This window comes from Antedon bifida, chromosome 2 (genome assembly GCF_963402885.1).
Source record: "Antedon bifida chromosome 2, ecAntBifi1.1, whole genome shotgun sequence".
NCBI classification, from domain to species: Eukaryota; Metazoa; Echinodermata; class Crinoidea; order Comatulida; family Antedonidae; genus Antedon; species Antedon bifida.
The window spans coordinates 23,159,068-23,184,954 of NC_136227.1; the positions used below are offsets into that span (position 1 = coordinate 23,159,068).

Here is a 25,887-nt window from a genome sequence, read left to right on the forward strand (position 1 = left end):
TGTTGTCACATTTATTTAGAAAATCTTTTTTCGGTATTTCTCATGAATTTTTAGATTATATCATTTGTACGTTATGTAATGAGCCGGTAAAAGAATATTGGCAGCGGTGGGATTCCAACTCAGGCCATCGAAATGACTGGTGCCTTAAACCAGCGCCTTAGACCGCTCGGCTACGCTACCGTGAATGTTCTTTCAATTATGGTTTCGGGTTTTTTCATGATTTTATCATTCATATTATTTGTACGTTATGATATGAGCCGGTAAAAGAATATTGGCAGCGGTGGGATTCAAGCCACGCCATCGAAATGACTGGTGCCTAAAACCAGCGCCTTAGACCGCTCGGCCACGCTACCTTGAATGTTGTCACATGAAGTTAGAAAAACGGTTTCGGTATTTCTCATGAATTTTTTACATTATATCATTTGTACGTTATGTAGTGAGCCGGTTAAAGAATATTGGCAGCGGTGGGATTCGAACCCACGCCATCGAAATGACTGGTGCCTAAAACCAGCGCCTTAGCCACGCTACCTTGAATTTTACAATATATCATTTAGTTAGAAAAATTGTTTCGGTATTTTACAATATATCATTTGTACGCTATGTAGGCGGGATTCGAACCCACGCCATCGAAATGACTGGTGCCTAAAACCAGCGCCTTAGCCACGCTACCTTGAATTTTACAATATATCATTTAGTTAGAAAAATTGTTTCGGTATTTTACAATATATCATTTGTACGCTATGTAGGCCTAGTGAGCCGGTAAAAGAATATTGGCAGCGGTGGGATTCGAACCCACGCCATCGAATTGACTGGTGCCTAAAACCAGCGCCTTAGACCGCTCGGCCACGCTACCTTGAATGTTGTCACATTTATTTAGAAAAATGGTTTCGGTATTTCTTATGAATGTTTACATTATATCATTAATTTGTACGTTATGTGGTGAGCCGGTAAAAGAATATTGGCAGCGGTGGGATTCGAACCCACGTCATCGAAATGACTGGTGCCTAAAATCAGCGCCTTAGACCGCTCGGTCACGCTACCTTGAATGTTTTCGACTCACATTTATTTAGAAAAATGGTTTCGGTATTTCTCATGAATTTTTTACATTATACCATTAATTTGTACGTTATGTAGTGAGCCGGTAAAAGATTATTGGCAGCGGTGGGATTCGAACCCATGCTATCGAAATGACTGATGCCTAAAACCTGTGCCTTAGACCGCTCGGCCACGCCACCCCAGCGTAATTTATATATATGGCTCTGTTTATATCAGAGCCATTCCTATGTAGCAAAAAGAATGGGTATACCTAGACAAAATTAGAACAGAATTTATTTTTGTGGTAAATATGACCTATCAGAACAACATATTAAAAATGGAGAAAAAATGTAGTTGAAGAAATTAGGTTAATGTCCATAAAACCAAAATGGCCGCTATATAAAGTATTTTTCTCTATATCGGGTATATTCTAGGCAATTTAGAATTTAAATTCAAACAAATTGCAAACAAAAGTTTTAGTTTTTAAATTGAACACACATGATGTGGAGATGAAACTCCACAAATCAGACCTCGTTTACACCTTGGGAACATACAAATTAGCTGAAATATGCAAATTAAGGGTAAAAATATACGGTACACATAGAACGCCAACCGCTAGTTGTAGAGAGTTGAATTTTTGTCTAAATTGTTCAGAATATACATGTTTATATTCCTTCTTATGGAACCTTTTGTCCAAAAATGACCGGAAATGGTGGATTTGACCTCTGACCTTATTTTTAAAGGATTTAGGTAATTTCCACAGGATTTACGTATCTCCATAACTAATATAGGTAGAAACTTCATTTTTTTCTATATACTTTCAAATATGATAAGGTGATGAAATTCCACAAATCATGCCTCAGTCACACCTTTGGAACATGCAAATTAGCTGAAATATGCAAATTAATGGTTAAAATATAGGGTATAGGCCCTACCCATAGAACACCAACCGCTAGTTGTAGAGAGTTAATGTTTTCTTCCAATTGTTCCTATGGAATATTTTTTCCAACAAATGACCACAAGTGCCGTATTTGGGCTTGTTTTCAAAGAATTAAGGTAACAACTTTCACCATAGTCATTAATTCCATTGACTATGCTTTCACACAGGATTTACGTATCACCAAAACTACTCTAGGTAGAGACATCATTCTAGTCTCTATACTTTCACATATTTAGAAGAGATGGAATTCCACAAATCACACTTTGAAACATATGCATCAAATGCACACACACGCGACCGACCACACAACCTCTCTCCATTCTGGCGGAGCTAGTTAGCTAAAATATGCAAATCAACTGAAATATGCAAATTAAGGGTAAAATATAGGGAACCTGGTTAGCATCTCATTTACAGGGCCTGTGTTCTTCATAATAGTTCGGCTGTTAATGTCCAAGACTTGTATACATACAGGAAGATTGAGATGGCCAGTGTGCGGAGTAACCAGTTTTATTTTCAGACTAATGTTTTTGTCTCTCTAAATAATGTTTAGCTTTGCGACAGCAATGGTTGGTTGTGGCGCTCTTGCAATTACTTCTGTTCTTGAGCCCTCTTCTTTGATGGTCGAACCAAGATATATGAACTTATTCACTGTCTCAAGCTCATGCCCGGTGACGTCGATCTTGATTGAGATTGGCCTTTCGCTATTGGTCATGATCTTTGTTTATTCGGAACTGATTTCTATGCCAAACCTGGAGGATTACTGTCCAGGTTCATCGTCACTATCGTCTACTCTATCGATGTTATCTGCAAAAACGGAACTGACATTCCCTCAGAAAATGGTGTTATGCAAAAACTTCATTCATGATGCATTCGAAGAAGATATTAAAGAATGTAGGCGAATGTAGACAGCCTTGGGGTAAACTGATGTATGAAACCATTCGCCAACATATTCCTGAACCACTACATGTTGCTGACCTTGGCATAACTGCTTGATGGTGAGTATCCGCCTCCCCTGTCGAAGGTTTCTTTCATCTACAAAAGACTTAACCTTCTACTGCAGTCAGCAAGTGCAATAGGTAAAAAAATAAATTTAGTTGGAAGTATGCCTCTGAAATCAAAGAAGGAGCTGTTTTGGGCTTACTCATAGTGCTAACGCATCAATTCTCCCACTCCAGTGGTTGTTTGGACAACAATGTCAACACAACCCCTCCCAGCAGATTTACCATCAGCTCCAGATTCTCTTATAAAGGTTATTCAATGCGATTGCAAAACTGACTGCAATACAAGAAACTTGGTAGCCATTTTGAACTATATTTATCTTGAATTTTTAAAAGTCGAGCAATTTATTTTTATTATCTCCAATGATAGTTAGTCTTGCAAAAAATGACTGTGGTTGAACAAATATTTGACAAAATAGGGATGAAATGACAAATGACAAATGATGTCAATATAGAAATAGTAAAAGAATATAAATATTTAGGCTTTTATTTTAACAATAAGGGAGATTGGAACACGATGAAAATCAGACAGGCGGAAAAGGGGAAAAGAGTTATGTTCAATGTGAGAAGTAAAATGTTAAATTTGGGCTTTTCGTCTGCAAAAATACATTCTGAGCTTTTTGATAGATAAGTCGTTCCAATACTATTGTACGGTAGTGAACTTTGGGGGAGAAATGAATGTAAATGTATTGAAAATGTACTAATAAAACACTGTAAATTTGTTCTGAACGTCCCACAGCCATGCCCAAACGAAGGTGCGCGTAATGAACTAGCTAGAATTCCGTTTAATTACTATCAAATATTGAGAATGATCAAGTATTGGATAAAAATTAATAGAATGGAAAATAATAGATTACCAAATATAATGTTACCAAACTCAAAGATCGTGGGCGAAAATAACAAAAACTGTTGGGCGTTCGAAATAAATGTTCTGGATAATTTCGGTTGTTGTGGTTATATGTTGAATAGTTTAATCAATTAATACATTTTACCTATTATCTCACAAAGAATTAGGGATGTTGCATTGTAATAGTAATAAGTAATAGTAATAGTAATAATACACGTCTCAATTTTTATAAAAATATTAAGTTTGACAATTTTTACGAACCTTATGTTTATGATTTAAGTTTTAAGTATAGAACACTAATATCACGCTTTAGATTATCGTGCCATAATCTGTTGATTGAAAAGGGGCGACAAAATTAACCGAAGAGTCTAGAATATGTATGTTTTGTGATCAATTAAGTTTAGAAGATGAAAAGCATTTTCTTTTTTACTGTCCTTTTTATAGAAACATTAGGAAAAAATACATGTATGATTTAAATGTATACATGTTAAAAAATATGTTTGTAAACAATGAAACCCAACAAATTAAGTCTTTTGCAACCTATTTATGTAAAGCTTATGAAAAGAGAAAAACCTGTATGTCCGAAAAAATATAGATTTCATTATGTGAAATGGGCCGGAGGCCATTTTTTATTGAAATAAAAGAAAGAAAGAAATCGGATGCTTCAATACTGATATTTGGGTAAAATTGGCCATTTTAGTTATATGCAATTTAGCAATTTTTCTCCATTTTTTATATGTTGTTCAGATTGGTCTTAGGAAGTACCTACAACAAAAATAAATTCTGTTCTCATTTTGTCTAGGTCAACCCGTAGTTTGACCGGATCTGAGTTTTCTCAGTTTTCTAGGCACCCATGTTGACTGTATATGATTTCATGCTCCAGCGAACACATGATATTCGTCGTCCTCCCCTAACCGCCGTGTTTCGTAAAGTCCCAATTAGTATTATTATTTGATATAATTATCATTTTTATCGAACGGAATCGGTTAAACGCTGTTTCCACACAAACTTTATCAGTTAATTTTTCTGCGGAAACACAGCATTTGATCACAAGTAACAATAGGGCTTACTGTAGATGAATGTAAGGCGGAAATTAACTGAAATAGAAAATGGTGTATTTTTGGATTTTGTACTGTGAAATATACAAGTCTATAAATACCGTACACCTCTCCATCCATATTTTTCTAATAGTTGCCGAATTAACTTTCACAACTTATTTTTTTTAGATTTAGGAAATGGCCATAACCTTTAAACACACTCATGTTAACAAAACAAACAAAATGACCTTAGAAAGTTAGACATAACTTTCTACTGGTTCACTAGACTGCTCCTCTGCAATCTACTGCTACTCTACTTTCCCAACTTTGGCCCAATGATCAGCTTTGCTGGATGGGCTACCCTCATGAAACATGGTTCAATAAAAAAAATCATATTTTACGTCGTAATTTGTAATAACCAGTTAATAATCTACTGTAGAGTAGATAAAATATTATATAGCAATGATACATTTGTTAATATATAAATGCATTCTGTTATGAATTCATAGAAAGACAAAGAAATATTAAAAACACGGAATATGATTTGCACAATAGTTTTATTGCTTTGATTTCAACAAATCTATTAAATGATTTAATTCATTTATTGCTCAAAATGTTCTTTAAAAAATATAAAAAGGATTATGAAACATTTACCGACAGAAATTACATTAAAAAAACATTAGTACTAAATAGAATATAAATTCACTTTGACTTTATACAGTACAATACAAATTCATCAATAAAAGTCATTTTCTTCAACATATATCAGATTCATTCAGTGATTAGGAAATTCAAGTTTGTATCTAATCTATGTAGTTTTATGTGCCAAATTCTTAAATTTATATTGAATTACAATAGTTTGATATTCTCAACAATGCAATTCAGAATGTGCAATCATAGATCTGAGTAATGCAACTCACTACAACCTCAGCAGCACTGTATATTGTATTGATATCATATTTTATAACTGAAACATTTGGATAATTTGTGCTGCTGGTGACAATGATGTAATTTGAATACTACAGATTGTCACCACCGTCAAATGATAATGTTAGTAGACATCACAATCGGCAGATGAATACTGAGTACAGATATTGTCATTTGTTGTTTCGGTGTACTTTGGTACTTTGTCAAGTCCAGAACCTAAACAGAAAGAAAGACATGGTAATTGAAATTGGAAAAGGAGCAAGTTAGGGTACTCAAGACATGAGCAGGAACTGTCGTCCAAGACGTGGAAGCACAGGCCCTATGGGGAAGAAGGAATTCCAATTCTCACATATAAAGACATATTTAATTGAGAGAAATGTTAATAATTATTATTACCACTGTACACAGTATGTATAATCTATAGCTACAAATACATTAGTTTTGTATACTACATGAAATGAAAGGAGTTTGTATGTACAGTATTAGTTTTGTGTAGTTTAAAAAAAAAAAACACTATCAAATTCAGCTGCATATAGCCATTATCACTATTTATCCATGTTGCAGTAAAATAAACTCTTATAAGAATGAATTGACCTACCAAATGTTAACTTTAATACGAGCCCACTGTATCTGGGCTTTATAATTTGTCATTTGGCTAGTCCAAACTAATCTATTAGATTAGATTATTATGAAATATTGTCAGAGACACAAAATTAAATGCTTGTTTTGCAAGAGAGAGCTGAATTTCTTCAGTCTTGATCAGTTTTAAAAGCATATTTCTCATGATTAAGAAAATGTGTAACCATATAAAAAATGACGAGAGTGGGTGTAATAATTCAATTTACCTGTAATTAGGTTATGCATGTTACAGTAATTGGTTCCTTTGTCCAGTACCGCATAAACAGTTTCAGATGTTGAGTAACCCTGAACATCCAAAAATACAAATGAATGCAATTAAAAGAAAAACAAAATTGTTTTACACAATCTAGTCAAAATCGAACCATTGCATCTGTGTTGACAATGCAACTGATTGTGAGTATGATCAATGTCATGCATGTCGCAATGTATGAAAAAGGGTAGCCATATTCTAAAATACGAGTCTATAATATTGATCCTATTATGTATTGATAGCTATCGAACTGCTGTTCTCTCTCTACTTATTTTACCACTAATTACCTATGGTATTGAAGTATGGGGAAGTACACATTTAAGTTACTTAAACCAAGTTCTACTTATTCAAAAGATGTTCGTTCGCTGTGTTACGTTTTCTGATTTTAGAGCACATTCTATACCTTTGTTTAAGCAATTGTTGATTTTAGATGTGTTTAAATTGTATGAGTTGCATGTGCTTAAATTTATTTCCGATTTATTTTATTCTAGATTACCTCATCATATTATACTATACTTTAACTATGTAAACCATCCATTTAACACCCGATTTAATGACCCGTTTAATCTCTCGATCCCCTTCTGCCGTACGACTCTATCTCAAACCAATATAACATACCAAGGTCCCAAACTCTGGAATAAACTCCCAGTAAATATTAAGTCAATTTCATTTAGAACACAATTTGCCATCAAAGTCAAAGAACATTTGATAACATTATATGATGTTTAGTTTATTTCTAGTTTTTTCTATTTAAAAAACAAACAAAAAAATGTGTATAATATTCTTCTATTACTTATTTCATATTCATATTGATAATGCCAGTGAGTTATTAATTTTCATTTATGTAATTAATTTTCTTCAGATTCTTCTTTCTTAGAAATGATATTCGTTCTAGTTTAAGTTTTATTTATTTTAAAAGGCCAAAACTCGATAAGCGAAAGCTTTTTTTTTGGTCTTTTGTCTTTAGTTTTGATTTTATGTATATGAAAATGAACAAACAAGAAAGAAAGACAATAAAGATTATATACTTTACACAAAGAAAACATGAAAAACTTACCGTTGTAAGACAGATACCAGATGAGTTTTGATAGAAGGCAAAGAATTGATCATCAACATAACCTGCAGAAGGTGTTGTATGCTTTGTGTCTAAGTTGGTCATATTCTTCTTAACAATCTGTTAGAAAATAATTTATACTGCAATTATTATATAATCGAATCGGCAAATCTACAATTAACATAACATTGCTATTAAAAATAAACACATATTCCAATAAAATCTACAAAAAATTACTAAAAAAAATTTAAATAAAGTATTTTGAATGATTTAAATTTAGATTTAAAATTAGATAAAAATGACATAAAAGGCTTTGCGGACTTTTTCTGTAAATTAACTCTTTCAAAAACGTGCATGTATGATTCAAACTGTTGAATTGTACAGGAATCTAAAAACACAATGTTCTGCTTTATGATTGCCTGTTGCTCTTGTCACCATTTTGTGCATGATACATACCCCTGACATAAACTCAATTTCCAAAAAAAAAAACCACGGAGGTACAAGGTATTGAATAGTGATGATATTAAAGCTCATCTTACCGGCAACAAGTGCAGTTAAACATGATTGGGCTATGTAATTTAAATTCAATTGTATTTGTATGCAAATTGCTATTATATACTAAAATACACACAATCAGCACAAATCAATGAATAGACCGATCAACCTAATAATTATTATTTGTAGACAAATTTTTAATAAAATAATGACGGTAACATTGGCAGTTGTAATAGTTTAGTAACTTCTTTGCAATTCAAATGTGTTTTACATTTGTGGATATTTAGTAATAGGAGAGTATTACTTTTGTAGGTGATCCGTACAGATAAACATAACAAACCCTGTGACGGTGACAGGATTAAACAAAATCAAACTGAGTTGCTGTACAAACTTTCTCCGCCGACAATTAATATAAATTGCAAAGAAGTTACATAAACTATTACTATTAATGTTAAATAACATAAAAATTTGTTTTAAAACATGCTTATTTTGAATCCATCTCAAAATAAAGGTACTGTATGCCCCTCCCTCTCCTCCCCCCTCACCCATTCATTCCTTTTGAAAAAACTTGATATTGAAAAATAATGAATACCTCATACAAACATTTTTCTCCTTTGTTATCTGGACAATATGTTCGGCCGCTCCATTTGTTTACTTGGTTGACCAATTTATTCTGCACATCAGAACAATTTATTCCAAATGTCCTGTGAAAATATAGTATTAGCTAATATTTATCAAATATTTGTCAGACTACTGTATGTAGTTGCTATTAATACAGGTACAATGCATACATAACAATTGTATTGTAAATGCATTATAGTCTAATACACTATCTACAGTATGTGGCATAAATATAATTTGTTCCTATGTGTTCATACTGTATTCACGCATAATAATATGCGAGTTTCACTCACTCATGGAGGGACAATTTTGTAGGTCTCGGATATATAACACACATCCATAAAAATGTTCAGAAAAAACATTATTTTGAGACACAATATATTAATAATTATTTGAGTTGAGCATAGCCCTTGATTAATTATATGTACTGTATTTTGGTCGATATAAGCTAGCACAGGAATGCCTATATTCAGTGGAAAATTAAACATAGAGGATGTTATTTCACGATTCAATATAGATTGTTGAACCCCCAAATGTGAAAACGGCCATAAATGTGAAAACAACACAAATGTGAAAAGGAATCATCAACCACAAAAGTAATGAAGAAAAAAGGTTGAAAATACGCTATGTAAATTTTCAATTTATTTTGTCTCACTCATTGGCCACTGAAAAATGTTGCAGACCTTAAATGAGATTCACACAAATGTCCAACAACTTCCCACTGTATGCTGGGAGTTGCTGTATATGTGATTAAAACACAATTAGGTACATAGGATAGTACTAGTACTAGTATAAAACACCCACTAGTCACAGGATTTATGTAATCTTTTCCAATTTCACTGTAATAATAAACAGGTGAAAAGGCTTGAGTTGGCACTAATGCATTGTATTTTGTCATACCCACCACTTAAAATCGGTCAGTCTAATTACCGAAAACAACCGAAAACAAAATAAAATATTCTAAATACCGAAAACAAATTTGTATAATTTTTTTTAAATGTCGCCCTCTAGTGATGGGTGTTTCTAGAGCTAAGACCATGACGTGACAGAGAGAAGACCGCGTGCGTAAAATCCAAGGAAGACCCTATGAAATGGTAGTGTGCACAAAATACAACTAAAAATCGTACAACCGATTAATGATAACATCGCATTTACTTACAGAATCTATAAAATATTTTGATTAATAGTCTTTCGATTTTTGATCCAGAAACCAACGCATTTACTCCTCAGATTAATTGTGAATATGTTAATCCATAGTCAATAGAAAGTAAATTTACTATGGTAAATCATGGTTTAATTATATATAGATTTTCAAAGATAATAATACAAAAATGATATTTTAAGAATATTGATAATATTAGAGACTATAAAGTATACTTAAAACAAGCTCACGATAAAGGATTCACAATACTATTCAGTAAAATTACCGTAGTCGAGTTATAAAATATAATAATTGAATTTGACGATTTTGAGTTGTATTTTGTGCACACTACCATTTCGTAGGGCCTTCCTTGGCTTTTGCGTGCGCGGTTTTCTCTCTGCATGGTCTTAGCTTTAGAAACACCCATCAGTAGAGGGCGACATAAAATATTATACAAATTTGTTTTCGGTATTTAGATTTTTTTATTTTGTTTTCGGTAATTTTAGACTGACCTCTTTCAATGACTAAAAATTGTTTCAATAGTCCTTACAACCATGGATTAATGAATATTCATTAATCCATGATCTAACTTACTCACAGGTCATATTAAAGATGTATTGTCCCTTTGTCAAATTCCAAAAAAATAAAAAATAAAAGATTTTGAAAAAAAGTGGGTCATTTTGAAGTATCATAATAGTTATTAACTTTCACCAAAAATTAGTCGAAAAAAAAATCATTTAACTGAAATACAGACGTTTTTTGGTTCAAAAAATAACTTTGACTTCCAGTCAAAGTTTTCGATCAAAACATATCTCATAATGCAACGCGCTTATTTGGCTACTCTGTATGCATATTCATAAAACTTCCTCGCGATCTGTGTGAAAACACCTTCTCAACCGTGACGAGTTGTAAACAATCCTAATTAGCATCATGCATAATGTATAATCATGGTTTGAAATCTTTGTTTACTTTCGCTCGCGATGATTTTCCAGAAGAAATGTAATCAAGTTAATTTAGCTGTTAATTACGTAAAATTTTTGTTTTTGGCTCGAATTTTCGACTTAAAGTGAATAACTTTAACATTACTTTGATATGGCCAATTTAAATTTAGAATATTCTGACCTTCATTTTTTTGTGTTTCAAGGGACAATACATCTTTAACAAAAATCATGATTAAGCACATTTAAATAAATTGCGCAAGACATTGCACAATTTAAAATTGTTCAAGGATAGGATTCCTTGCGCAATTTTAAATTCAATCTAATGTGTTGCTATCTCCAACATTAAATTGCCTATTCAATGGACTTTACCTTTGATTGAGTATAGTTTTTAGTACATGTTCTATATTGAGAGATCACACACAAGCAACACACTATCTATTATCACATGACTTTAAAGTTTACATACGACTCTACAGCCTCAGGTATTTAGCCTACCCAGCTGAATTTAACCACCTACCAATTTACATGACATGAAGCATGCAAAGAATTGAGTTTGAACGGCTTGATCATAAAAGCATCACTAGACAACTGCCATATGCCTAACAAAACCACCACGACTGTTAAAACCTTAAAACACGTCATTCTTGAAACTGATTTTTAGTACTACTGCTGCTGTTGTACGTTTTCAGATTCAGGTTGTTAAATGTTATCAAAGATAGTTTACACTTTTGATGTTATGTAAGTTGTTTACTCACCACACACTGGTGGTGGTAGAATAACGTTGAGTGGCGGCGCTGTTTATGATAGATGGTACTCTATGGGGCGCCATAAGCAGCAAAGGTGTTGTCTATGTCGCACGCGGCTTGATGGAAGATGGATGGCAGATGGATGGATTTACAAAATATTATCTACATTCCTAGATTCCTCCGCTATCCCATTCCAATCCATTGTTTTATTTTCAGGTCATAAATGAATGTGATTTTTTCTCACTCTTTCCATCTCAATTGGAATATTTTTTTATAATTTTCAAATATTTCAAATTAGATCTATGTGACTCGGACCGCAAACCAAATATATATTTCTCGTTAACTGGTAAAAATTCTGGCAACTACTAGACAAAAACAAAAGTGCTCTTAAGAAGAGTTTTTCTTGAATTACGAGACGTATTGTTCAGTTATGTGTAATCACCAAATCACTTTCCGTTATAAAAACGTATTTGTTTAGTTTGAAAAAAGTGTTATCATACGTTTTAATAACGTAAGTAATTCAAGCGTTAAAATAACGTATTTTTTTCACGGTTTTAAACGTATAAATAACGCAATATTGTTTCGATACCGTAATAGAACGTTTAAAAACGTTAAGAATGTACATTATTTGGAAATAAAAACGTTTCAATAGGTATACGTTTCAAAAACGTGTATTTGTGGAGTTTTAAAACGTTTAAAAAACATTATACAAACATGTTTGGATATTCTCTAACGTTTTAATATTTGACTTGAAAAACGATAATTTGTGGAGTTTAAAACCTTTAACCTGGGGTGTGCAACTGACCTCCCAAAATAAATCGTGGGGGTCAAATATAGCATTTCTCCACAAATTTTAAAGGTATTTCTTTTCAACATAGTCTTAGCACTTTTGCGCTCAATAGTATAAATATGCAAGTCCAGCCTTTATGAAAGACCAATCTAGTACATTTTAAAGCAAAGAGTATGTCAAAAATGACTGTCCGTTAATGAGTTATGAATTTGTAAGTTGGACTCTGAAAATAATAGGCTTATGGTTGCCGCGCTTCCGTATCGTGAAAAAGGCGTATTTCCGGTGAAAACATTCGCGTCCCGGTGGTTACGTTCCTGGCCTTCCTATGTGCTTTGCGTCTCATTAACCAACTTAGGTTTACTAATGTTAAAAAATGTGATCACTGAGCTAACAACATACATTTTATGCGAATGTGCTGAAAAGTCTGAGCAGTGTGTTCGGACAGTTAGTTAAATTGATGTGTTTTTTTCCACTTTTGTTTTGTTCAGTGCATGCTGAATAACTGGCACACTTCTAAAAAACAATATTACTGTATTGATTGACATTAAATATGACTTTAACATACAAAGAATAAATGAATTTAAATGTACCACAGAACGTCTGAACCTCTATCATTTTATATCAAAGTATTCCGGTGGGGCGGATCCAGGGGTAGCGATTGCTTTGCGCTACCATTTTTTGAAATTAAAATTAATATGATGTACGTTCGCAGTGCAGATCGCAATTATAATGAAATAAAGGAATTCAGACTATCGAAATGTTTACTACTGCTTGTTAAACAAAAAATTGATAAAAAGTCATTTCTTAAAATATCAATAAAAAACCAATAATTAGAGTTGTTACCCAAAAAAGTGGAGCGGCGTTTTTTTGTAAAAAATATTTCTTGTTTAATATTTGTTTTATTGTCTAGCATTATTTGTAGTCATGAATTTTAAATTTGTATGAAAATGTTATATGTATGTTTATGTGTATATATTTTGTTTGTTTGTTAGACCCTTTTTGCCATGATCATTGTCATAACCTCCAATACCCGTTGCACTTTGTACCATCTTATATGGTATCACAGGATATCTGTGGCCTTCATATTTTTGTTAAATAAAATATGCATTTTTTGTAACCAAAATATATAGTGATTTTCAATGGATCACACTCGATAAAGGGAATACATTACAAAGAAAATCAAATCTGGAATAAAACCCATCAAAGTTCTCGTAGGATATTTACGATGTTTGTAAGTGAATGTGTTTGTTTCTATGTTGGGTGTAAAAACCTCACAAATGTTAAATAAACAATAAGGTATACTTTTGCTATTTATTGCAGAATTACCATACAAGCAAACAGAGAATGGAGGGCTTTCCTATAATTATCACACACATAATTATATACACAATAATTGCACATATTTATGACTATTCTATAAACAATTCGCTAGAAAAGAAAAGAACCAGGACATTAAATACTGCATTATAATAAAACAAGAATATTTGAATTGATCTACTACTCTATACGGTATGGAAATAATGGTGAACCAACGTCACAGACATACATTAAGATTAGGAACCAGTTAATAAACAAATTCAGTCATAAAAAAGCTAATTCATATTTCAGTTTGTAACAAGGATTAATTTGCAGACACACATACACAGCAATTACAAGTATGCACATCACAAAAATAACTTGTATAGCAATCAAACCGTTAGTGTTCAAATAATTAATACAAATATTGCATATTTTCACCATGCATTTTAGCCTACAACATTTATTTTAATAAACCGACTTTAGCAAGTTAAAATTTGTTTACAATAACATGCTTTATTTCCTAAATTATCACTTTAAAAAATAAGTAATAATTGCACAATTACATGGAATGATCAATACATTTTCAAGCCAATATGTAATGAGTGTTCATCTAATAATTTGGCTATACCTATGCAGACTTAACTTATTGCATAATATCTATAAGCCTACACAACTACAATTTATTAAAATTCAATAGAGATTGAATAGATAATTAATATAAAAATATATTAAAAAACGAACAAAAATAACATTTTTGAAGTACATCAAATTGTTCTCTCATATTACCTCATAAAAAAAACGTTGGCTAGTAGTAGTAATATTCTACTACAACTAAACAATCAAAGTTAAATGTTGCCATTATGGACATTTGAAAGAATTTATAAAAATAATATTTTAATAATATAATATGCAAAAAGCTTTTTTTTTTTTATTGTACTGTAAGTTGAATAATACATTTACCAATGATGCACATATTCAATGCTTTATAAACATTTTATATGAATAGATGTTGGCATAAATATTGAAACAACATCCTAATAGTGTACAACTAAACTTATAATTATATTGCAGTCATCATATATCACAATCATGAAGCTTATAATAATTATGCAGCATATAATGCAGCTTTAAGATAAAGAAACAAATGTAAAAGTAAAAAACTGTTAAAATCAAAAACTGGCAAGAACAATGAAGATGGCATTAGAAATATGTTTTAAAAGAAAATTGTCATGATCACTTTAAAATATTTATATTCTTTGTATTGTATAATAATGTTTCTTAATTAAACAAATGGAAATCATTTTCATTGATAAGGATTGATTATTCTACAATGCCATTTTGTATGTCACAGTAAAATAAATTATAGTGTATAATGCAAGCCTGATGTATAGTATATTTGTGAGTTCTGAGGAGTAAGTTACAGGAGAGTTTGGGCAAGCTCATGTATACGCATACGAATCTGTGTGACAACACGTATATGGATATGTTTGAATTGATAGCTTTTTTCATTTGGGAAAAACCATTTTACGTACCGTTAGAGGGCTAAATTTATGTAGGAGATAGGCCTAGGCTAGGTTCATCGACGCATCTAGCCTAGGCCTCTATGCTCACCGACGCATCTAGCCTAGGCCTCTATGTTCACCGACGCATCTAGCCTAGGCCTCTATGTTCACCGACGCATCTAGCCTAGGCCTCTATGTTCATCGACGCATCTAGCCTAGGCCTCTATGTTCACCGACGCATCTAGCCTAGGCCTCTATGTTCATCGACGCATCTAGCCTAGGCCTCTATGTTCACCGACGCATCTAGCCTAGGCCTCTATGTTCATCGACGCATCTAGCCTAGGCCTCTATGTTCACCGACGCATCTAGCCTAGGCCTCTATGTTCACCGACGCATCTAGCCTAGGCCTCTATGTTCACCGACGCATCTAGCCTAGGCCTCTATGCTCACCGACGCATCTAGCCTAGGCCTCTATGTTCACCGACGCATCTAGCCTAGGCCGAGTCAACATTTTTTTACTTTTTCTTGATGTCAAGCTACACAGAATTTGTGACAAAATGTGAATTTTACCCATAAAGATACGGAGATTGCCCAAATGTCCTATTATTACAATAATGCCTTCATCAGATAACATCATCACACATGTATGATATGTTCATGTTCTTAATGATGTTGTACTTTTGGTTCTTTCTTTAGCTTTATTCGGTGGCGTTTGTTGATTAACTTGCGCTGGTGGCGCTTGTTTCTTCTTTACCGGTGACATCGGTGTAGGACGTGGTCTGGTTGGACTTAGTGATTTTGGTCTACTAGAAGCAGATCTTTTAGTGTCTGTATTGTAGAGCTGTATAAACCTCCTCACTGAATGGATAGGATTTATTGTTTTGTGCTTCATCGTCTTTTCAAATACTTCAATAACAATATCTGTAAATTATAATATTAATAATTTAAATATTTGTTAGTGTAATTTTATAGACATAATTATATTTTAGATAATAAGATATTTTTGACAATATTGTGCAGCATTTTCATAATGTAGCTTTTAAAATGAATTGAAAGACCAAAAAGGAATTAAGTTGACCTCTGCATTATTTTTTGTGTTTTTAATTTTTGAAACTGTTATTAAATACATCTAGTCCAGCACTAACCTAATGTTTCCTCTATCATTGGTGGTAGTTCTTGCTTCAAAACCTCACAGTTTGTGTGTAATGCTGGGTTACAATTTATCTCTAAAACATAAATCTGAAAATAGAATAAGGAATAATATATAATGGATATCAGTAACACATTAGTAGGGGGTGTGCATATTTATAAGTTAGTTGATTCATTCATGAATAATTATTCAATGGAAACTGCTTTATATACAGTACTGCAACATTGCAGCTAATAATAATTATATTTTCAGTAACTTGTATCATGTGTGTAATGCACTTACATTGAAGTCTGTATCAACAAGGAAATCAAAGCCCAACAATTCAAAGAATCCATAGCGACATTCTAATTTATTCTTAACAGCATGAAAACAGTGTGTCATAATTTTCATCATTTGTTTCTGAAAGAAATTAAACAAACAAAACTTTAGTTTTAGCTTTAGCATCTTGGTACAAAAAACCCCTCCTTTTGGACGTGACCCACATTCAGTGGACACCCCTAAATGTTTATTTCCTGTGAAACAAATGTGGAGAAGTATGTTTTAACACTACAGCCAATCCCTATTATTTGGGTGCTGACGGTGTTCCCTTAATAGGGGTTTTACTGAATTATGATTTGTATGGGGGCCCAGAAGGATCAGTAAAAGAATAATATCTTACAAATGCAAGATTTTACCACAAAAAGCATGAAGTACCTTCATTCAAACTAACAAATGGAATATGTATAAAATCAAGGTCAATTTGATTTGCAGAAGTATAATGCAGAGTTCACTTACTGTGAAGGAGTTGAGAACCCAGTCCTTACTAAGACCTTTCTCACAGAGTTCACTTACTGTGAAGGAGTTGAGAACCCAGTCCTTACTAAGACCTTTCTCACAGAGTTAACTTACTGTTAAGGAGTTGAGAACCCAGTCCTTACTAAGACCTTTCTCACAGAGTTCACTTACTGTGAAGGAGTTGAGAACCCAGTCCTTACTAAGACCTTTCTCACAGAGTTCACTTACTGTGAAGGAGTTGAGAACCCAGTCCTTACTAAGAACTTTCTCACAGAGTTCACTTACTGTGAAGGAGTTGAGAACCCAGTCCTTACTAAGACCTTTCTCACAGAGTTCACTTACTGTGAAGGAGTTGAGAACCCAGTCCTTACTAAGACCTTTCTCACAGAGTTCCCTTACTGTGAAGGAGTTGAGAACCCAGTCCTTACTAAGACCTTTCTCACAGAGTTCACTTACTGTGAAGGAGTTGAGAACCCAGTCCTTACTAAGACCTTTCTCACAGAGTTAACTTACTGTTAAGGAGTTGAGAACCCAGTCCTTACTAAGACCTTTCTCACAGAGTTCACTTACTGTGAAGGAGTTGAGAACCCAGTCCTTACTAAGACCTTTCTCACAGAGTTCACTTACTGTGAAGGAGTTGAGAACCCAGTCCTTACTAAGACCTTTCTCACAGAGTTCACTTACTGTGAAGGAGTTGAGAACCCAGTCCTTACTAAGACCTTTCTCACAGAGTTCACTTACTGTGAAGGAGTTGAGAACCCAGTCCTTACTAAGACCTTTCTCACAGAGTTCCCTTACTGTGAAGGAGTTGAGAACCCAGTCCTTACTAAGACCTTTCTCACAGAGTTCACTTACTGTGAAGGAGTTGAGAACCCAGTCCTTACTAAGACCTTTCTCACTTGCTAATGAATTTACATATTCATTGAAGCGTTCCATACTCCACACTGTGTCTTCCTTAACATCTTGATAACTTGGATTTTTCTTTTGTTGATACTAAAAATAAAATAAAATTGATATCTAATATCATAAATACTGTAGATGGTATCATGTTGGTAGAAATTGCCTTACACTTTGTATTGATTGTAGATGAAAATGAATCGTAAATAAACAATGTTGTTCCGTCTTTTGCCCTTTAACAATTATTCTGAAGTAGCCCCTAAAAGCAGCCTAATAACATAACAAATCTATGATGTTGAAGTTACAAAACTTGCTTTTCATCAATAACTAACACTACATGAATTTATGTCAACTACTAGTTGTTATCGCACATTATGTTGTAGATGGATCTTGAGTCTATTGTCATTGTGTGACATATTTGTGCAGGATATACACAGGTATAAGAGCAGAAAAAGTAAAGAGTAACGACATCACAAGCTATCTTAAGCTTGGTTCTTCAGGTTGTAAGCACAACGTAAGTAATTTGACCAATAATAAGCGATGGATTATCTGAACTGATGGTTGTCGTTGTCAATTTGCTTGCGTTGCGCCTTACGTCCTTGCGTTGTGACCTAAGAACCAAGCACTGGTAGACGATAGAGTTAAATAGAGAGCCATGATGATATATGATATGTGGTGGCATACGTATGCTATACATGTCAAGCACCTAATTAATTCACAAATATATTGTGGCTGGAACAACAAATCAAAGTTGCCTCTGAAAAAACAGTAAGTATTAGTACTAAGTATCCATCACGCATTATGGAATGTGTGAAGCTAGTGTCTTACCTGATTGGTGAGATGTAGAGCCAAATCATGACTATCTGGATCATATTTATCACAAGACAACCTGCAATAACCTTGATGGAAGAATACAATGAATGGTGTGGTGGAAGCTATCAACATGTATGATCGGACGTCAAACTTCTTACCATTCAACAGCAAAGGATTCGGAATGTACCTAAATGTAGTAAAACGTTTTTACAATATAAAGTGGAATCCTTTCATTCAATGTATTAAAGTTATCTATTTTTTTTATTGTAAAATTACCTTAAAATTGTGTATAAAGTTGACTTTACTTACTCTACAGCAGCTATACTTATCTTGTACATACATTCTATTAAAATATGACCTACGCAATATAATTTACAGATCTTCTGATTTAATACTTAATTTAATGATCCAAAGAAAATGAGGATACCATTCACTGTCTGAATAGTATAGCCAGTTATTTATGAGGGTTGATTGCATTTGAGTATACTAACTTATAGGTAGGCCTACATTTGTAGTGTACTGTTAGTGTTGCACTATAATGCTATTAATTCTTTTTTCACTTTTAGTGTTCTGTATGTGGACCCCTGTCTGGCACACAGCTTCTGTAGTGCAACCGAATTATTTATTTTGCACATGCGCCTTATAGTTTGGTTTCATATTTCTCTCAAAAGACGAAGCAACATAAGCCATCTATTCTAAGGACATAAACAAATGGTGCATACAAGTTCTCACCAATTTCTAATCATTATGCCTTATTGCTCTCTAAATAAATATATGATTATTAAATAGAGATTCTATGTAATAATCATCATTGTTTCATTGTACAGTATTTACCTCTGAATCAATCTCTGATTAGCATGTGGTCTCAGCTTTCTTTTTGGAGGTTTATCAGCTTGAACATCACTGTACTTTTCTTTCAACTCACTGAGGTCACGTACGAGGTAGATACCTTTGCCTTGATTCATACCATTTGGTTTACAAATCCAGGTCTCACCTTCTGCAAAAAGAATTACAAATTATAGTGCTGTAAAACATAGTATCATAGGTCGCCTGGAAATCTACCTGAAATTTGTGTATTTTCTCAAGAAAAAATCTATTTAATGAAGTTGTAAATTAGCCAATTTGATGTGTAAATATCCAAAGATTCAAATCTTTTCCGAAATGTAAAAATGCATTTTGAAAAAGTTGACACTTTTTGCTAAGGTATACTGTAGATAAATAATAAAATTGTTTATTATTATGGGGTCAAGCATACATCTTTATACAATAGTTAGAACAAGGGAAGAGTGAAACGATCCCTGGTGAGAACAAACCTTTAAAAGTTTCAAAGAATGCATCTCTGTCTGCTTTAAGATCCAACACAAAGGATTCTGGGAAGAAGTCATTCATACGAATAGAGCGTGGTGATTTCGGTCTTGAAACTCTATCGAGTACACGCTCATACTCTCGGAGACTGTTAAACAAACCAGTCTTAGTCGTCAGCAAATATCCATTTGGTATTCTGTTTACCAATTGGTCACCTGTAAATAATGGTTATCATAAAGAACAAGATAAACTACCATAAATGTTGCATTTAACATTCTTAAAGATGTTTTGTCCCCCAAAAACATGAAAAATGAAGATTAATTAAATCAGACTTTGAATATGTTATTTTGTAGTTTAGAAAAACAAATTAAAAAAATAATGTTTTCACTTATAAATTGCCAAAAACCCACTGGCTGGCAGCCAATTTTTTCAGGTAAATACATTTTTTTTTTTTTTCGATCCAATTTTTGGTCAAAGTGGATAAGTATTATGTTACATTCAAATTGCATATTCAACAAAAATTATATTTTCAGGGGGACAATACATCTATCTATTTTTACTTATTAAATATTAAAAATATTATTTTTAATTATTATAATGTATAATCTTAGCTGAAAAGTACTGTTGTTTGTATATGTTTTTATTAGTCTTAAAATACAAACACCCAAACTGGTAATGATATCAGAAACAATTACAAAATATTTGCATGCTCATTAAAATAACTGATGTTTACCTGCTTTGAAAGTTGTATAATTGATCTGTGATTTAAGTTCGACCCAGCGAAGACGGTAGTTGTCACTGTTTTTATCATGAATTCGTCGCCATCCTCGAGACAACAATGGTTCTTCTACTCTAAAAACAATGAAATAGATGCAAAGATATATTGAGTAATTTTCAAAGAAAAATAATCATCATAATCATAATCATTTGTTCTCCAGGAAAAAAGCATCCATAATAAAGATTGTATGGGTCCATACTGTATCTTGCAGTCAATATTTTACAGGGAACAGTGACATCAAGCATGCTTTGAAAAAGAGTAGGAAGCCAAAACGATTTTATTAATATTAAATAAAATTTTCCAAGTAGGCTTAAAGCTTTGATGTATACAGTTTGTATACATTTTAAAATTCAACAGATTTTTGTTATTGTTGGTATGTAGTATTCTAGACTATCTAAGACAATTTCCATATTATCCATAAAAAGCAGTTAAATTGATAGAAATGAGTGGTAATTGCCTACACCGTGGATCCACTGTAGGGTTAATTTTGTAGGTTTAAAAGAATTTATCTTACAATGAAACTCCATTTCCTCCGCCGATGAAGAAGTATGGACCATGTCCACGAACTGGGGTTGGGGGTGCTTGGACAGTTAGAGAATTGCCTTTAGATTTATCAGTCTGCTGCGCTCTGTTGGCTTTTCCACTATCTCCGCTAGGTGACTTGCTACTACTCGATGATTTTACATTGGTCGCATTCATACCTGGAAACAACAAAAACAATGCATGTTATTGATTTCAATTGCGCAGTTCTGTTTATCATGTTTGTTCATTCAAATAACACTATCACATGATAAATGATATTTTAATGAAATGTTGTGTTTACAGTAATACAAGTTTTTTCTTTATAACATTAAAAAATAGTAACAGTTTTTAATTAATATCTTAGTATTTTGTAAATGCATATATAGATATAAAATAAAAGATATTTATTTATGACCATAAAATATTACACTAAAGTAATAATTTGCATGCATTGATTTGGAAGGTGATCATAGTGTTGGTGGGTTTGTGATTTGTTATAACAAATCCACAAACTGTTAATACTATCAAACTTTACCAGAAGTGAATTACCATCTTTTATAACATCTGGAAACCAGATTAAAATTATGTTTTTATATTCCAATATGGTGTCAAAATAATGAAATATACAGATATGCTTATTTGTCTTTATCTTTAATTTGATCAAATAATTGGTTATTTAATTGAAGTAAAAATATAGAATCTAAAGGTTATTAAAGTACAAAGGTATTTTAATGACTAAATAACCAATGGCCAAAGTGAAGCAAATAGCAAATAGATTCTTTGTTCTGCAACCAAAAAATATTGACAAAATAAATATTATATTTATTATAATTAAAGCAGAATTGTACAAATTACTTTAGTCTCAGTTTTTTTTATCATTAAGAGGTGTACCACTGGACATTGGCCTATCTCCAAGAAGAGTGCCACAGGTTATTTTCTGAATCAATTATTACTTTAATCTCCATTAATCACCTAGTAATGAATGCAACACCTTGGTCTAGCTAGACTGGCATTACAGTATACAAAATGTGTTCATAATTCAGTGCATGAAATATGAGAAAAATTGCAATGTTCAAAACCATTGAAGTAATGCTTTCTTTGACTCAACAACAGCAAACAAACAAATTTCAACCTGGTTTCAGTGAACCTGCAATAACTTAAGAACAAATTCACATGCTGTGATACTCAATGCTCTCTTGCTTACCCACCACGCTTGAACTCCAGCATTCTGCCGTTTATATTTCAACATTTGAATTAATGTTAATATTATAGTCAAACATTCTGAAACCTATCGGGTGAGACATATTTTTTGAGCAGCAAAAAAAGATGAGTGGCGAATTGGTTTCTGATCCTGACTGATCCAGTTTTATAGATTAGTACACTATTAACTAGATTGACTGTACGCATACCGGCAAAATATTAGTGCAATTTCCGTTGCATATACATAAAATTGCCTTGCCTCAGCCTATCCATGGCTCAGGTGATCAATAGGGGCGGATCCTGGTTTCATAATAAATATATAAAACTATAGTTTTTCAAAAACATATTAGCTGTGTTGCCTTGTCAATATTTTCAATCGCTCTAAGGCCCAGTAGTATTAACTTCAGTATACTTTGTTAGAGCAATATTTGAGTATTATGTATGTTAAACTGATTTTATGGTCGCAGGAGTTCCGACGGTTGTATGTCATGGTCCAAAGAGGTTGCGAAACGCTGATATTTTTCTAAATTTATAAAATTACAGAGATAACTTCGCTATTAATAGCTATGTTGCCAATTTGTAACTTAGCAATCCATTTCTTAACAGTCATTTTATATTGAAATTTTAATTATTTTTAAGAAAGATTTTTCATCATGGTTTAGTTTAGTGTAATTAAGGCACAAACATTAGTTGCTTACCAAATTAAGGTTTTATAAGAGTAAAGGTGACAAACAAATTGTTTAAAAATTTGCCGTAAATAAGCAAAGGAACAAAACAAATAATTTTGTAGGTAAATATGAAAAAGTAATTATTTTTATGCTGAATACGGAAGTGCAAATGAAATGGTATTATGGCCATGCAAAATACAAAATCATGCAAATATGGCAGTTAATAGTTGACTGAATATGCTAATTAAATAGCTTCATAGGTCACAGCTAAGTATGATGATAGACAAAAGTGAATTGTCCTTGATGACTTTCAGTTCGAAACAAGAGAACAAAAGTGCGAAAAATGCGTACACTCAGGAAAAGGAGACTTAACCCTAACAGGTTGTGGTTCAGCAGAGCGATAGCAAAGGAAATCTTGGATTGTAAAGCACAGATGATTCACATCACAATTTTTGTATTCAATCGTATAAATCCCTTAAAAGTTAAAAAGACACCAGAAAATATAAAATAGAAATTGTCCCTTAACAGAAAATAAAAATCTTGTATGGTCGTTCAATGAATGTTAAAATTCAGTGGTGTTCAGATAACTGGTTAGCTTGCTTATTTTATAAATCTCAGATTGGGCATTTATTAGAAACAATACTGTATGTATTTTGTTATTTTACAGGTACATAAGATATGAGTAGTACTAAATGCTAATCAAGAATTTATATAAAAAAACAGTTATTTATGATCATGAAATATTACATTAAATATTAATCATTTGTAAGTTAAAATAGACTGGGTGTGCAAGGTCCTTAAAATGGTAGATACAGTGACGAGTTTAATTTGATGTCACGGTGTAGGCCTATCTTTTGCTTTACAATTTTTGAAATTTAGTGAATCTGCTCATGGTTTGATATACAATCATTTTCACATAAACACTTCAGAATGTAGAATTAAGCAGACTATAAATGAAAGCAAAAGAGGCTATCAAAATAGGTCACTGAGTGTAAAGAATTATAAAGAAAACGGATTTGTTTATTTTGCTTCTCAAATGACCTTTGTTGGTTTGACCTATTTTTGTAATGATAGAGTGCAATTGATACTATTTAGCACTATAATAATAATAATTTGAAGTCTAAAACAATATCAGTTTTTATATCAACATAATTTACCATTAATCATTTTTATATCATGATATATTATACCAGAACTTTATTGAAATCACAAGTCAGAAAAGAAAAACATTTTAGCTGGATTTAATAACAACTGTTTCAGGTCTTATATGCTCATTGTGCATGTGTCTTTTAAACAGTCTATGAAGAGAAATCAACTTTTTAAGGGAAGTGGTTTACACAGTTTTCGGTTTTTTAAATACTGAATTCAAATTGATTCAATTGTCATGCTTGCCTTTCATGAGTCTTAGACAAACTCTTACATTATATGAAACTCAAGGAATAAATTAGACCATAGAGATATTATATATCTCTATGATTAAACACACAAAAAAAACCTGACAAGATTATTATAAATCATATAATACACATATTTAAATGCCAAGACAGGCAAGAGAAAACAAGTTACATACACACTCAATATCATTTATTTTTATTGCACTTTAAAATAATAAACACATTAATCTCTGTACACTATACATTAAAAAACGGACAATATATGAATGGAACATGAAGTATTCTAGAAAGAATAGTATGATGAGTTAGTGTATTAAAGACAAAAGTATAAATCAACTCAATAATTAGCAGAATATACAATAAAGTACATTCAGTCAACAGCATCTGCAAAGGGTAGTACACGCCTATGAATAGTAACATTGACAATAAGCTATAAATCAAACTCAAATACAATAAAACAATTTAGTACATTGATACATTTGACACATTATACAACATGTATAAGACATCTGCTTAACAAATGTCACTTACAGAAATACAAGACAGATTCAAAATAAATTTACAATCTCATCGGCAAATATTGCATTTCTTTCTTGAGTAAAGCAATCTTTCTTTTGGGGTTGCAATTGTTTTTTGTATTGTCAAATTGAAAGGACTTGTGTGCAAAATGTTGCATCTCGTTTTTGTTTGTTTATACTTTATAAAGTATAAATTATTTCAAAAAAATAGAGAATAGATAGAAATGACGGAATAAAATAATGCAAATTCAGAATACAAAATTAAATGCTGCAATCAAATTTGCTATAAAACAGAGGTTTAAACAGAATAAAATGTACAAGAAAACATTTCAAATCATCATTTAAAACATTTTAATGACACAGTGACAACAATAAATGTTTAAATACTAACATTAAAAAAAAAACATTTTATATAGCAATACATTCAAATCTCTTACTCAAAACTGAACGTGCTGGACTAAAATGGCTTTCAGAAAAGTCTCCAATATTTATTGTCAGTTTGGGGAGTTTCACAAAGTCAGTTTTGCAGTTTTCAAGTTATGAGAGTATCAAATATAATGGGTCTTTCACACCTGCTTTGGTCCGGCTCCGGTGAGTGTCAGATTT

The 25,887-nt window shown here is 32.4% G+C and overlaps 2 protein-coding genes and 1 non-coding gene across 7 annotated transcripts in view; all 3 read right to left on the bottom strand.

The window, feature by feature from the left end:
- Window positions 1-771: 771 nt before the first annotated feature.
- Window positions 772-853, bottom strand: Trnal-uag (transfer RNA leucine (anticodon UAG)). The gene has a single exon. It is a non-coding gene; the product is annotated as a tRNA-Leu (tRNA).
- Window positions 854-5,687: 4,834 nt separating this feature from the next.
- Window positions 5,688-25,887, bottom strand: part of LOC144858649 (uncharacterized) — a 59,168-nt gene continuing 38,968 nt past the window's right edge. The window contains exons 2-6 of one of the 2 annotated variants that reach the window (XM_078714746.1): window positions 11,443-11,575; window positions 8,815-8,926; window positions 7,731-7,847; window positions 6,630-6,708; window positions 5,688-6,000 (exon numbers count right to left, since the gene is read on the bottom strand). In XM_078714746.1, the coding sequence (XP_078570872.1) occupies window positions 5,909-6,000; window positions 6,630-6,708; window positions 7,731-7,847; window positions 8,815-8,926; window positions 11,443-11,575 (533 nt within the window). In that variant the 3' untranslated portion in view covers window positions 5,688-5,908. Of the gene's footprint in view, window positions 6,001-6,629; window positions 6,709-7,730; window positions 7,848-8,814; window positions 8,927-11,442; window positions 11,660-25,887 lie in introns of those variants that run through there. The other variant, XM_078714747.1, reaches the window with a different exon arrangement.
- The window catches only part of LOC144858618 (uncharacterized), a 41,919-nt gene continuing 29,790 nt past the window's right edge, over window positions 13,759-25,887 (bottom strand). For 3 of the 4 annotated variants that reach the window (XM_078714698.1, XM_078714697.1, XM_078714700.1), the window contains 10 exons: window positions 21,494-21,680; window positions 20,935-21,053; window positions 20,210-20,416; window positions 19,731-19,893; window positions 18,912-19,083; window positions 18,042-18,179; window positions 16,695-16,811; window positions 16,408-16,501; window positions 15,726-16,183; window positions 13,759-15,353 (listed from right to left, as the gene is read on the bottom strand). In XM_078714698.1, the coding sequence (XP_078570824.1) occupies window positions 15,918-16,183; window positions 16,408-16,501; window positions 16,695-16,811; window positions 18,042-18,179; window positions 18,912-19,083; window positions 19,731-19,893; window positions 20,210-20,416; window positions 20,935-21,053; window positions 21,494-21,680 (1,463 nt within the window). In that variant the 3' untranslated portion in view covers window positions 13,759-15,353; window positions 15,726-15,917. The remainder of the gene's footprint in view (window positions 15,354-15,725; window positions 16,184-16,407; window positions 16,502-16,694; window positions 16,812-18,041; window positions 18,180-18,911; window positions 19,084-19,730; window positions 19,894-20,209; window positions 20,417-20,934; window positions 21,054-21,493; window positions 21,681-25,887) is intronic. The other variant, XM_078714699.1, reaches the window with a different exon arrangement.